Source organism: Camelina sativa, chromosome 20 (assembly GCF_000633955.1).
Source record: "Camelina sativa cultivar DH55 chromosome 20, Cs, whole genome shotgun sequence".
Lineage (NCBI taxonomy): Eukaryota > Viridiplantae > Streptophyta > Magnoliopsida > Brassicales > Brassicaceae > Camelina > Camelina sativa.
The window spans coordinates 8,576,206-8,589,844 of record NC_025704.1 but is presented as its reverse complement, the minus strand read 5'-3'; the positions used below and the strand labels follow the sequence as shown (position 1 = coordinate 8,589,844).

The window sequence follows — 13,639 nt, the reverse complement described above, 5'->3', positions numbered from 1 at the left end:
TCCCTTATTGATAACCTCAATGCAAAGATTGTAGATAATTTGTTGTTTAGGGGATTTGGAAGATTGAGAAATGATTTGGTTTTCGAATATCAAAAGGTGGTATATTCTTGATTATAAACAAGACTCTATTAGATTTTCGTCTTTGGACCAGAAAACAACAATAAACACCAGGAAGTTACTGGACAATGTAGAGAAACCAAGTAGTACCTCAGGAGTGAATGAGGTTGGACAAGGCAGAGGTGTCCAAAGCATTGAACTCCTTCACTGCTGCATCGACCACAAGGCCTAACTTCACAGCATCATCCTCACTCTGCGCCTGCGTCCAATTAGAGAATTCGAGTGAGTATTTGGCTACCTAAATAAAGTCAAGCTTTATACATAAATGTTTACCTCAATGTTAAGGGGAAGAACAGGATCGTGGAGAGAAAGTCTGAGAAGAAACCATCCACCAAAGCCGGAAACGCGGATCTATATTTTTTTTGTAAAAGAGAGATGGAAAGAATTATATTATGCAGTGGAGGCAGAGATGTTAGGGAGAAAGCAATTTAACACTCACCCCTTCATAGTTAACTGGAGCTCTTTTAAGATTTGGATTTGTTTCTATTGAGTTGGACAAGTGTTGCAGGACCTTCTCTCCATACTCCCGGAAATCTCTACATTTTGCAGTGGTTAGTAAAATGCAATAAACGAAGTTAAAAAACTAGTCACGAACTGAAGCAAGTCATCAATCATACCTTCCTTCAAGGTCGGCATGATTCTTGTTGATTTTAAGTCTCAGTTCTAAAGCCACTCTGGGCTCCTCCAGACCTTCAACAAGATCTGTTAAAACTTTGCTGCCACTCCCTTGACCAGCAGCTCGGGCCGCAGCCAGTTTATTCAAGAGTTTTACCTGCAGGCAAACTTCAGTTTCTTTCTTCTGTTCTTCATTCCATAGTAAACATGTTGAGAAAATAAGCTAACCATGAGATAGGCCCCATCATCGAGCCAATGGTTTTCTTTTAGAGCTCCATGACCACTGGTTTCTATAGCCAGATGTGATTCTTCTCCGTTGGAGTTCTGCCATCACATCACAACTCATATTTTAGATAAGAAAATCAACTGTCGGTACGGAAGAGTAAGCTTCTTCTGCCAGAATGGTTTTCTTATGCTCAACACGCTTAGACACTGTATCAAGTCTACAGCAACTTAAATATCTAAACAACAATTGGCACCAGAGCATGAGTTCTCGAAAGATATGATCATTTAGATTTATTACCAAGCGAATAGCTTCATCAATGACATTCTTGTAGCCTCTCTTGAACCTGTGATGCTTTCCGCCTGTAACAAGTTTGGATCAGTGAAAAATTCACAGAAAAGTCGAACAACATGGTGGTAAACTGTTGGCATACCAAGTTTCTTTTCAATGAATGTGGTCAAACCATCCGAAGTGACACTGTCTGTAACAATAGTTGTGCCAGGGTGCTGGATGGACAAGGAAAGAACATCAGAATATAAAATTCAGTTTATATACAATATGTATATAATACTCAGTCACGGTAGTGGTGAAATGGTTAGAATATCTCACTTCCTCTAGAACAATGGCCGAAAGCAAGGCAATAAGACGATTACGGTTGAACTCACGGCCAGCTGAATCCACAGCAGCAGACCTTCATAAAATTGTTTGTAAGAGGCAATCTAACAAAGTTTCATAAGTAACAGAGATAGCTGGAGCTAACTACCTATCAACATCAGTATCAAAGATGATACCCAAATCAGTCTTATTATCAAGAACAGCCTTGATTATAGCTTCCATTGCCGACTTATCTTCCGGATTAGGAATATGATTTGGAAACATACCTGATGTCTAGAAGGTTTAATCAACTATTACATAAAATAGGCCAAGATATACTCATATGCATAGATATTACCATCTGGTTCAAGAAATTGACTGCCAGAAGTAATTGCTCCTAAAGGCTCAAGCACCTTAGCCTGTCAGGTTTCAGATGAAGAAACAATCAACTGCGGACAGGTCTATAACGTAATTGGACAAAAAGAACAAAATTGCATGCACAGAGAATACTGTTTCAAGTCCTATCACCTACAACTGAAATTAAGAACATGAGCACTGAACTTACAGCAAAAAATCCTCCAGCTCCATTTCCAGCATCAACAACTATATGGAATCCCTCTAGAGGCTTCTCTAAGAGTCAGAAACGCCATAAATTAAGATTGTAATATTAGCAGCAGATAAATATAACTTCAGAACTTTATTGATTATACGACAATAATTCATGAAAAACAAATATCTCAAAGGAGTAATACCTAAGTCTCCTGCTGCTCTCCGAACTGCCTTTACAAGACCAGAAGTATATACTGACATGTAGTCAACCTTTTTAATAGAAGTTTGTTTTTGTGATTTCTTCAGATTTTCATCAGAAACGTTCTTATAAATATCTGCAGCTCGCTCTAAAATGTTTTTGATATCAACCTTCCCAAGCCCTCCATCACTGGTAAAGAACTTGAAACCGTTCCTGTTGTAAGGAAGATGGCTTGCTGCTCAAAATAAAAACATCGTACCATATGAAGTACAAAATGGAAAAGTCTCTCTAAGTGATGACTACTATAAAGAGAAAAAATACTTGTTATGAAAATCGAGATCAATAATGTGTACCTGTTATCATGATAGCTCCATCAGCTGGGCACAAGAACGATTCATCTTCAGTCAAAGTACTATTAAACATTGCTGGTGTTGATGCTAGTCTGCAAAACAAACGTCAACCACTATTCAAGACATGTGCTTCAATAACTTAAATTGGAAATGTGATTCAAATAACCATATGACCCAGCAGCACTACTTACACTCAAGACAGTTATCAAAATTCTTGATTGTTACATCGCTTTCAGTTACACGCGGATATAATTTTGCAACAACATCCAGTTAAACTGAATATTCCAGAATAACAAAGGCTAGTCATCACTTACCCGAATTGAACAACATCTAATCCAGAAACACCAAGACCTCGAGACACCGCCTCCTACAAAATAAACAATGGAAGTGTCAGTTGAAAAATTACTTATTCCATTGCATAGAGATACAGTGTTTCCAGAAGTGAAAAAACGTCTTGGGCAAAAATGGAGAATAAAGAGAAAGACCAATCACTTTGAGGCAAATTTTCAAAGACTCGACACTCAACTATTGCCACATGGAAAAGGTCCAATTAATCAAGGATTTAGATTCATACCAACAAGGTTTGTGCAGATATGCGAGAGTCATGGCCAACAGATACTCGCAAACGTCGGGATTCAGCCTTCTTCTTGTGTTGCAGCCATTGTCCAAAAGCAGCAGCTATGGCTTCAGAAACTGGTTCAGGAAGGCTTACAGGTTCCCCCTCAACCCCAAGGACCGCTACACCCCGAATATCACTGGGGAGTGAACAAAGAAGCCTAGCGTGAGTAAACTACGGTACGCAGAAGACTTACATGATCATATTTGTTGAAGACAAAAATGACATGGAAGTGGAACAATTCCAAAAGGTGAATGCTTAAGCTTCTTTCTAGATGTCGTTAAACAATGAAAAATTACTAATATTTAGCTGGTAAGGTGATGCATGGTTCACCTCCCGTTCTGAAGCTTCAGAAAATCAATTTTGCCAAGAGACGGCGCAGTAGCACTTGACGAAGCAGCTGCAAATGAAAGAACCAAAGTAAGGCACCAATTTCAACAAAGAGAAAGAGATTTGAGAAACACCACATCCTATTCCTAAGCAACAAAAGGAAACCATAGAGAATGCAGGGTTGATGCCAAGGAAACAAAAAGTAAGATGCAAATCAAAAGGGGAAGCCTATCAAGAGTCTAGAACGGACCGTTGCAGTAAAAAGTAGTTTGCTTAGAAATAGCAGGCTGGTATTTAGAGAAAGTGTGGGAACGCATGGAAGAACTGAGGTGCAATGAAAGCTTCCCTCTTGGACAGGGAAGTAAAGCAGACATGTATGGTTCGGTTTGGCTTTGGAATCGTGTCTTAAACTGCTTATTTTGTAGGAAGCAGCTCTGTACTACATTAAAGTTTTGTAAAACCTTGCCTGAAAAAGAAAACCCCACCATAAGAATTCATACTTCTATTTCTGTTTCTCGACTTTAAAACATAAAAAAAAAAAAAAAGGATAGGCTTTTTAAGCTATCGAATGACACAGAATCCAATATTTCTCAAAAACAGTCGAGAGAGTTTCTGGAGTTCTCTCACCTCCCCCGTACCCACTTCCTAAAGAGCTCTCTCACATTTATATCTAAATATTACAATCTCTACATATACACTCCTCCAATGCCACCCGCGTATCCCATTGGAGCTTATCATATAACTTACCTTAAATGATCTCAAGTCAACAAATGCACAGTTGATGAAAAAAAAAAAAAAGTGAAATTACATAAAAGAAGCTACAAAACAGGTTTTGATCATCAGGAAACTATTATTTGTGATGCAAAAAAAGAAAAATCAATAAAACACACTAGAGAAATCAATTAATTGGTCCAACTATGAAATCGAATGACTTAACAAATCATTAAAGCATAGTTTACCTTCCATTGGAGACGCTAAATAAGAGCTCACGATATTCAGTTTGGAGATTGGAAGAGGAGATGAAGAAGAAAGCAGAGAGAGACTTCGATTGTGTTACTAGTTGTTGGTGAAATATTTTTTTAATTGACAATAACGTCAAAGTGGGCTGGCTAAACCCAACACAGTAGTTATAATGGGCTTTCAAAGCCTTCTTAAGAAGACCGTATTTAAATAGTACAATACACAGATTACTTTTATATACTTTCTTTACTCCAACGACGGTGACCGAAGCTAATCTAGGATCACTACAAAACAAAACACGTGATAGTGATTAGTGGCTACAATTTACGATAATAACATCCACGTGGCATCAATTAACTACACTTCCCCCAATAACACAACTCTTCAGTCTCTTTTGATTTCACTGATATACCCTTTCTTTCTTCCTTCCTTCTTCGTCTCTGTTCCAAAAGCAAAGAGGTAGAGAGTATTAATAATTCTTCCCATTCCCATGGAAACTAAATCCATCGCGACGTCTCTCGGTGGTGGTGGTGACCGCTTTTTCATATTCTCGACTTCTCCGAGCTCTCTCTTCGTTTCTACATCCCGCATCTCCCGTCTTCCGCCGCTCCTGAAGCGTGCGTGTATACACGGTGGTGCTGCTGTCTCCGGTTCCGGTGTCAATGGCTTAACTCTGACTCGGCGGAATCCGATTGTTTCGACTCGTCGACTCGTTCCTGTTCGTGCAATTGACTCGGACTCGGACCTCCCTCACGAGAATCAGCAGGTGAGGTTTTATATAAATTTGAGCCTATTATCACTGCATTTGAATTTCGTCAATTTGGGTGATTTTGATTTTTTTGGTTTCTCAAAGGGATCACCAGGTTTTGGGAAACTAAAGGAATACCAAGAATGGGATTCATGGACGGCCAAGTTCTCCGGTGGAGCAAACATTCCCTTTCTGATGCTCCAATTGCCTCAGATCATCCTCAATTCCCAGAATCTCTTGGCGGGAAACAATACCGCCCTTTCTGCTGTTCCATGGCTGGTAATTATAATCTTGATCCATGAGAAACTCCTTTACTCTTAGAATATGTATACACAGACAAGTTTGGTTTAGTTTATTAAACTTTATAGAAAGGGTTTTTCATTCTGAATTTTTGAATACAGGGAATGTTGGTTGGTTTGTTAGGAAACCTTTCCTTGCTTTCGTATTTTGCAAAGAAGAGAGAAAAAGAAGCAGCTATAGTGCAAACGCTCGGAGTGGTCTCTACTCACATTGTCCTTGCTCAGCTCACGATGGCTGAAGCTATGCCTATGCAGTATTTTGTTGCTACTTCTGTTGTTATTACGATGGGTCTCATATTGAATTGTTTGTACTATTTCGGTAAGCTTAGCAAACCTTTGTGGCTACTTTGGGAAGACTTTATCACTATTGGTGGACTCTCCGTTCTTCCTCAAGTAAATCTCTCTTTTACTACCTCAAGCTTTTGGTTCTTCCTTAGTATAGATTCTATTGACATGTAATCCAAAGGTATTAGAGCAGACACATGTTTTTATAGTCTGAATATGAAATTGCAGATCATGTGGTCAACTTTTGTTCCCCTTGTACCAAACAGTATCTTGCCTGGGACAATTGCTTTTGCTATTGCTCTAGCGGCTATAATTATGGTAAGCTTTCAAATACTTATGCTTTACTTTCTTGCCAGAATTTTCTCTGAAAGTAATGTGTTTACATTGGTTAGTCATATTGGTCACTCTAGTCTAGCTTCTAGGAGATTAGTTCAAAACCTTGACTGGAAACTAAGCCATCGACAGAATCATGGTTCTGGGAACTGAATTAATTTACAGATACTGACTGCATTCGTAAAATTTGTGGACCCTGATGTGCATTGATCTCATTTCTGAATTTTTGGCGTTGCAAGTTCACTTTAATCCGTGTGTTGTATCTTGGGCTTTATGAACAAAAACACCATGTCAGGAGACATAGGAGTTTTCAGTTATAGTAATGATGGCCGCTGTAAATGATTTGAACAATTAAGATGTGTAGTTGTTTTAAACAATTTGTTTATTTGGATGAAATATTCTTCTCTTCTCTTAACTCCCGTCTGGTAAGAGTTCAGGCTCGAACTGGGAAACTCTCAGAGGAAGGTGTTAGCTTTGTTGGTTCTTTATCTGGATGGACCGCAACTCTTATGTTCATGTGGATGCCAGTTTCCCAAATGGTACAACAGCGCTTTTTCTCTCTCTCTCTCTCTTTCTTTCTTTGAACGTTATCCTTAATGCTCTTTAACTATTGGATATCTGATGTTCTTCTACATTGCAGTGGACAAATTTCCTAAACCCGGACAACATAAAAGGCTTATCGTCAATCACAATGTTGCTCTCGATGATGGGAAACGGTCTTATGCTCCCACGAGCACTATTTATCCGTGATTTGATGTGGTAATAAATTTAAAGCTTTCTCAATTCGAACTCTTGCATCAGCTTAAACTATATATTCACCCATAGTAAACAAACCACTTGATGTTTATTAAACCGTGACGCAGGCTCACTGGTTCGTTATGGGCAACTCTCTTTTATGGATATGGAAACATCCTGTGCTTATACATGTAAGAATCTTTGCAGACCTCTCTTGAATGGTGGTTTATGTCTTGAGTCCATGAGTTTATCGATAATTTGGTATTGTCCATAGGGTTAACTGCACCAGCAAGTCATTCTTTGCGGTAGCTACAATTGGTTTGATCTCATGGATAGGTTGGCAGACTCTCTTTGATTATCCTTCCAATTATACTTTTGTAAGTTTGTTCATAAAACTGAACATAAATGCGTGTTTAATTCCCCCATTCGTGTGAAACAGGACTGGCTTTGTGGAGAGATGCAGTGGCTTATGGTCACAACTCGCCGTTTAGATCTTTGAAAGAACTCGTTTTTGGACCATAATAAACAAGCTAGTCCATACACATGTATTATTATTATTATTATTTTTCCTAAGTTGTTGTATAAAACGACTATTTTCTGTAATTAAAGAGACTAAAATATATTTCTACAAATTTGGAAAAAGAAAAAAGGGCAATCCTACGGTATATCAATATAAAACTAAGTGTAGAAAATTACAATGTTATGCCACTAGTATTTTAAGACAAATTTTTAATTTTTCAGTAAGGTTAAAAATGTTATTTAAATATTAGCTAATAATTTTTCTAAAAAGAATTTTTTTTTTTTAATTAATTATGTACGAAAATTATTAATTATTTTTAAAAATTTTTAAAAAAATTAAACCAATTAATTTTTTTTTTAAACTAAAATTATATATCTAAGTATACTATATAATTATTTGTAATAACTATTATTTTTTTAGTGATTCTTTGAAATAGAAGAGATAAAAACGAAAAAAAAAACAGGAAGACACACACTTACCTGAGGACAAAACACCTCGCCACAGACACACATGGTATATGATATATTTCGTTCAATGTGTCAGTGGGTTGGACTGCAAAATTCATACCACATGTTTCCCGAGGACAAGAGAAGAATTAAACGAATAAAACAAACAATTACTTGAATCATATATATTTGAAAGATTTTGTTAAGATTTTAAATTATGATTCTCTTATCATTTTTCCTTTATTTCATTTACAAATTTTTTTGAATACTCATATAATACATATGATTAATAAATATGTAGAACTTTTTTCTGCATATATTATGATTTAAATTTTTTAAACGAAGATATATTATTTAATTTATGAAAAATCGACTAAACATACAAGCTTCTGCCTTTAGATCAACTGTTCACAACATGTACTTATTATTCAAATCATTCAAAATTTTGATATCTATGAATTGCAGCTTATAGTTGTGCAAGATGATGCTAGTCTAAAAAAACTTCTACTTCGCATAAGCAATAGTTCAATCGAGGGAAAAAAACAAGATTCTGATAAAAATTTCAAAAAAATTGATATGTTTTGATTATTTAGTTTCTAGTTTGATTTCAAAATTTTTTTTTGGAGGAAATAACCGTTTGTGTTTAGTCGGTTATCTAAATATACATCAAAAAAATTAAAATAGTATGATATTCTAGAATAATTAGTATTTAAAAATATATATTTAGATTTACCAAACAATTGCAATATTAAAAGTAAATACTGAATCAAATAAAATAACTTAAAAAATATATATAACAGTAATTTATACTATAAATTTTGGAAAAAAAAAACTTTTGAAATTGAACGAAAATTGAAACATTCCCGGTTCAGTGGTTGGTTATCGAGGCTTCCCGGTTCAGTCTACGTAGTAGGCCTAAATTATATTGGGTCTTTAATTTTACAAGCCCAATTATTATGTTAGCCCAGAAAAACCACAGTCTCTCTCTCTCTATCTACTCTTATTTAAACCACCGTTATCCACGGCGAGGAACATGTCCGTGAAACCCTAGAATCCCAAAATTAGGAGACGAGAAAAAAATGGAGGAGACGAAGCCACCACCATTGGGTGGAAACAATCCTCAGCAGCAGCAACAACAGCAACAACAACAACAACAGCAGCTCCTGTATCAACACCAGTTGCAACAACAACAACAGCGACAACAACAGATGCTTCTCTTGCAGCAATTGCAGAAACAGCAGCAGCAACAAGCAGCAATGTCTCGATTCCCATCGAACATCGACGTTCATCTCCGTCCTCCGGGTTTGATCCAGAACCGACCCATTAACCCGCCACAGCAGAACACTCCCCCTAACCCTCCTAACCCTAATCCTAGCTCTAATTTGGGACAGACTACACCGGCTTTTCAACAACAACAGCAGCAGCAGCAACAGATTGCATCGAGTCAGCAGATGATGCAGCAACAACAGCAGCAGCAGCAGAAGCTGATGAGGCCACCATTGAATCACATCGAGCTTCAATGTGCTTATCAGGACGCTTGGCGTGTTTGTCACCCAGATTTCAAACGGCCTTTCTCTTCTCTCGAAGATGCTTGCGAGAGGTTAGTCTTCTCAATTCAATTAAGTTTTGTAGATTCGTGGAAGAGAAATCGAAATCATAGCAATTTAGTTTTGTAGTTTCAATTAATGATATCAAAACATTGGTCTAAGTGATCTATCTATTAAATGATTGGCTTTAGTGATCTGATCTATCACATTTATTGGGTTTGAGTTCTTATCTCTTAAGGCATCGCCCAAGGCTTTATGTTGTTCTGTTTGATATTTGGAAGATAATATATGTTACCCTTTTCATTAAATATAGCTTGTGATTATAGATTAAAAACGGGATCTTTATCTACTGTAAGCATGAGTTCTTGAATAGGTGTCTTTCTTTAAATGCTAGATGCTGCATCTGGTATAGTAGTTCCTTTATCTAGTCTTGTTTGGTTTATTTGCTGCATGGTCCTCATTCTTTTATGGTTAATGTGGATCTACAACTTGTCTTTCCTCTAAATACTTTCGTTTGTGTGGCATAGTATTAGCTTTCGTAAATGTTATATAGATACATTGCCTTGTTTGAACATTCTGTATATTATGGTTTGCTGTGTTCATTTCTCATATGTGTGTTCTCTTACAATCTATGCAGGTTGTTACCTTATCATGTCGTAGCAGATTACGAAGCAGAAGAGGATGATAGGATCCTTGATTCAGACCCAACAGGCCAGGCTTTATCCCGCTCTCAACAATGGGATAACAACATTGCTGCTAAAGTTGCTGAATTCACGGCAACGTTTGAGAAACAGGCCCTAGCTTTTAATATCATAACTCGAAAGCGTAAAAATGGGAGAATTCAGATCTGAGGAAAGGTTGATGGTTGAACAAGCTTTGCTACAAGAAGAAAGGAAAGCATTGTTTGAGCTGAAAGCAGAAATGGATAGGGAGAAGGCTGGCCGGGAAGCGCAGGAGGCTAAGTTGCGCATGGCTGCTTTAGCTCAAGCTGGACAGTCACAGTCCCATGCTGAGATAATGGCTCGTAACCCATTGAGGGCTAATGCGGTTGGGAATCAGGGCAGCAATATTCCGCTAAGCCACGAGATGGGAGAACAGGGACGTAACATGAACCCTGATGAGATGATGAATGGATGGGGAAACAACAGTCAGAGAGAGGAGAAGGAACCTTCAGAAGATTTCTTGAATGATGAGGAGAATGAGAATGGGGAGACGGGTGAACAAGAAAACTGGCGTGAAGCTGGAGAATTCGATTTGAATAGCCGTTAGATGACCAAGGTGGAGACAATTTGCAGTGTCATGTATTTGAAACTGGTAAGTAAGTTCTAGTTGCTCTGGATAATACTAATTTAACTAGATTCAATCTGCTATATATACATATGACAGGTACTGGGTTCAGGTCAAGTATTATATGTGTAAGACAGTATATAAAATTGTTCTGGTTATGTATTATGTATTGGCCATGTATGGAGTGTTTGTTTGCAATATTGTAATGGTTGGACTTGAGATTTATGATTGCTTACAGAAGATTTTTGGTTTGCCTTATTTATTTCTACATTCGTTTCAAGGATTTCGCACCACTGGCATTAACACTGGTGAGAATCTATTTGCACTAAAATATGTGCCTTTTTAATCATTACTTGGTGTTTTGTCTATTATGATTTGAAGAAAAATAGTTCGAGAAGAATTGACATTAAAAGGAATAACAGAGTGTGTGGGTAAAGCAGAGTCTGTCTCCTCTAATCAGGTTGAGAATCTCTAATGTTTTGTAAGAATTTTCTTCACTAGTTGATAGAAGAGAGTAGGCCTGGGCATTCGGTTAACCATTCGGTTTCGGTTCGGTTGTATTCAGTTTCGGTTATTTTGGATATAGTAATATAGTAACCATTTGGATATTTTTGAAATTTCGGTTCGGTTCGGTTCGGTTTCTTTCGGTTCGGTTTTGGTTTGGTTATTTAAATAAATAACCATAACTAACATAAATTATATTAACATTAACCAAATAAACCAAATATAACCAAAACTAACCGAATATAACCAAAATTAACCAAATATACAATAACAAAAATACAAAAAAGGGAAAAATATGGATTCAATTTTACAAAATAGTATTTAACTTTGTAAATTCAAAATAATAACATTTACATATATTGATTATTTAAAATATTTAATTGTTTTGAATCTAGAAATAATTTATATTTTAAGTTTATTTTATAGTTTTGCATAATATTAAGTATATAATATTTGATATCTTCTAGGTTTTCGGATATTTCGGTTAACCATTTAATTGTCGGTTCGGTTCGGTTCGGTTTCGGTTAGTTTGGATATAGATTTTTACTAACCATTCGGGTATTTGAAAAATTTCGGTTCGGTTCGGTTTGGTTTTTTTCGGTTCGGTTTCGGTCGGTTATTTGGTTATCGGTTATTTTGCCCAGCCCTAGAAGAGAGGAGAGGATTAGTACTGATTAAATCACCCATCATGTTCGTCTCCAAACCGGCTTTTTGTTCTATATAGTTTTAGATGAGCTGCATGTAGTTTCTTTGAGAAGTTTTCATGATCTAGTGTCTGTTAGAATGTCCCATTCCGCAAGTAGAAATATTTCAAATCTAATACACATAAATGAACCAAATAACTCTTGGATCAGTTGCGGTGTCAGTTCCTCAAAAGGAAAGAGTAGTACTGAATGGCCTCTTGAATTTAAGAGTGCTTGGGACTTGGGGGACGTAGGGACAAAGAAACATAAATTGAAGAATTTGTAAGTAGGCAAACATAAGAAAAAGATCGATTCAGAGTGTTTTCCTTGACTTATTGTGGTCATTCATGCCATGGAATCAAAGCTAAAACTAAATTATGTGAATGCACTAAAAATTAATTAAAAAATCATGGATCTCCAAACTTTAAAAACAAAAATTCAAAAGCCTCCAGTCGTATTAAAAAAAACACCTAAACAATTCACTAATACTAATCTCCATATTGGACAATTTTATTCTAACAAGCATTTTTATTCTCATAATTAGATCAATAAATATATCTCAGAAGATTTTGAACCATTGGCTTGCAGGTTCACAACTAACATCTCCGGTCAAACACTTGCATGAATTAGCAACAACATTGTTATCTGAATCCACGTCTAAGCATACCAACGAACCCTCATTAGTCTTGAACGACAAATGCATCTTTGTGGCCGATATTTGCTTAATCTTTGTGCATTTCTTGCCAAGTTTCACACTTTTTCCGACCGCCGTTTCGCTTTCTAAGCAAGATTTGTGACCGCCTTTGATCTCAAGTACTCCTCCATGATGAGAATAGCTCCACGGTTCGTCCTTTGTGCATGGACCTAACGTGAGCTCGGACTCATGGCACGGTGACTTTCTCACTAGGCAGAGTCCGGTTAACGGATGGAATATTTTCTTGTGATGATTATGCTTTATACCGGGTCCTGTTCATTCATTTACTTCAAAGCTCTATCAATCCTCTGTATCACTATTCACTACATATCATTAATTCATTATAATCTGATAAAATTACAAGCAAGACTGATTTACCTTTGTGCGGTTGTTGAATGACAGAGAGCCTACGGAGATAAGTAGAGTTATGAACATTGTGCCAATTTGCATCTAACATACCATAAGATTCAACTACACCGCGTTTGCCTTCACGGATATAATAAACTCCAGTAAGTGCCCAAACCGCCCAATCCATATCTTTCTCAGCCGCCCATGCCAACATACAACTCATGTACCTGATGTTACGGTTGACTAACACATTCTTCTCACAAATATGTATTCAATCAAAGATCTTAATGTAAATGTACACATACCTGTTTCCTTCTAAATCGCCACCTCTTTGATCGGTCCCAAACTCGCTCAAGAACAAAGGAAAGCCTTGTTCGAGAACGAAACCACCGGTACTGCGCTCCTTAGCGAACATTTGGCTGCAAAAGTCGTTGACGTTGTGTGACTTCCATTGACCAGCACCGTTCGTGAACGCATACCAATGAAGCTCCAAGACAAGTTTTTTCTTGAAGCTAAGATTCACTGGACGCTTTTTTAGGAAACTTAGGTCAACATCGAAGTTAAGCCCGGAGAGTATGACCAGAACGTTAGGGTTTGATGTATGCACTGCTTCTGCTCCTTTTTGCATGTATCTACGTACATGTGAACAGAAAAGAA

General features: G+C 37.0%; 4 protein-coding genes across 5 annotated transcripts in view; 2 read left to right on the top strand and 2 right to left on the bottom strand.

Annotated features, from left to right (window-relative positions):
- Nucleotides 62–4,644, bottom strand: LOC104770060 (phosphoglucomutase-like). Of its 2 annotated transcripts, XM_010494407.2 has the most exons (18): nucleotides 4,553–4,644; nucleotides 3,844–4,059; nucleotides 3,597–3,663; nucleotides 3,222–3,402; nucleotides 2,962–3,014; nucleotides 2,651–2,739; nucleotides 2,302–2,532; nucleotides 2,115–2,179; nucleotides 1,908–1,968; nucleotides 1,719–1,836; nucleotides 1,565–1,646; nucleotides 1,389–1,461; nucleotides 1,256–1,317; nucleotides 961–1,056; nucleotides 735–889; nucleotides 557–653; nucleotides 391–468; nucleotides 62–316 (listed from the first exon to the last, which is right to left on the bottom strand). In XM_010494407.2, the coding sequence occupies exons 1-18, from the start codon at nucleotides 4,557–4,559 to the stop codon at nucleotides 209–211; spliced, it is 1,839 nt and encodes a 612-aa protein (XP_010492709.1). In that variant the 5' UTR covers nucleotides 4,560–4,644; the 3' UTR covers nucleotides 62–208. The 2 variants fall into 2 exon arrangements, with proteins under 2 accessions (XP_010492709.1, XP_010492710.1); XM_010494408.2 differs by lacking the exon at nucleotides 3,844–4,059.
- Nucleotides 5,044–7,585, top strand: LOC104770059 (maltose excess protein 1, chloroplastic). Its single transcript, XM_010494406.2, has 9 exons — nucleotides 5,044–5,319; nucleotides 5,407–5,580; nucleotides 5,703–5,993; nucleotides 6,114–6,203; nucleotides 6,656–6,757; nucleotides 6,859–6,977; nucleotides 7,082–7,144; nucleotides 7,228–7,289; nucleotides 7,393–7,585. The coding sequence occupies exons 1-9, from the start codon at nucleotides 5,044–5,046 to the stop codon at nucleotides 7,473–7,475; spliced, it is 1,260 nt and encodes a 419-aa protein (XP_010492708.1). The 3' UTR covers nucleotides 7,476–7,585.
- Nucleotides 8,941–11,011, top strand: LOC104770058 (transcription activator MSS11-like). The gene is given in 3 exon segments (XM_010494405.2): nucleotides 8,941–9,519; nucleotides 10,104–10,293; nucleotides 10,295–11,011. Coding segments are annotated over 3 exon segments (1,152 nt in total). The 5' UTR covers nucleotides 8,941–8,998; the 3' UTR covers nucleotides 10,736–11,011.
- The window catches only part of LOC104770057 (endoglucanase-like), a 4,224-nt gene continuing 2,950 nt past the window's right edge, over nucleotides 12,366–13,639 (bottom strand). Inside the window, exons 4-5 of the mRNA XM_010494404.1 lie at nucleotides 13,013–13,209; nucleotides 12,366–12,906 (exon numbers count right to left, since the gene is read on the bottom strand). Of these exons, the coding sequence (XP_010492706.1) occupies nucleotides 12,500–12,906; nucleotides 13,013–13,209 (604 nt within the window). The 3' untranslated portion in view covers nucleotides 12,366–12,499. The remainder of the gene's footprint in view (nucleotides 12,907–13,012; nucleotides 13,210–13,639) is intronic.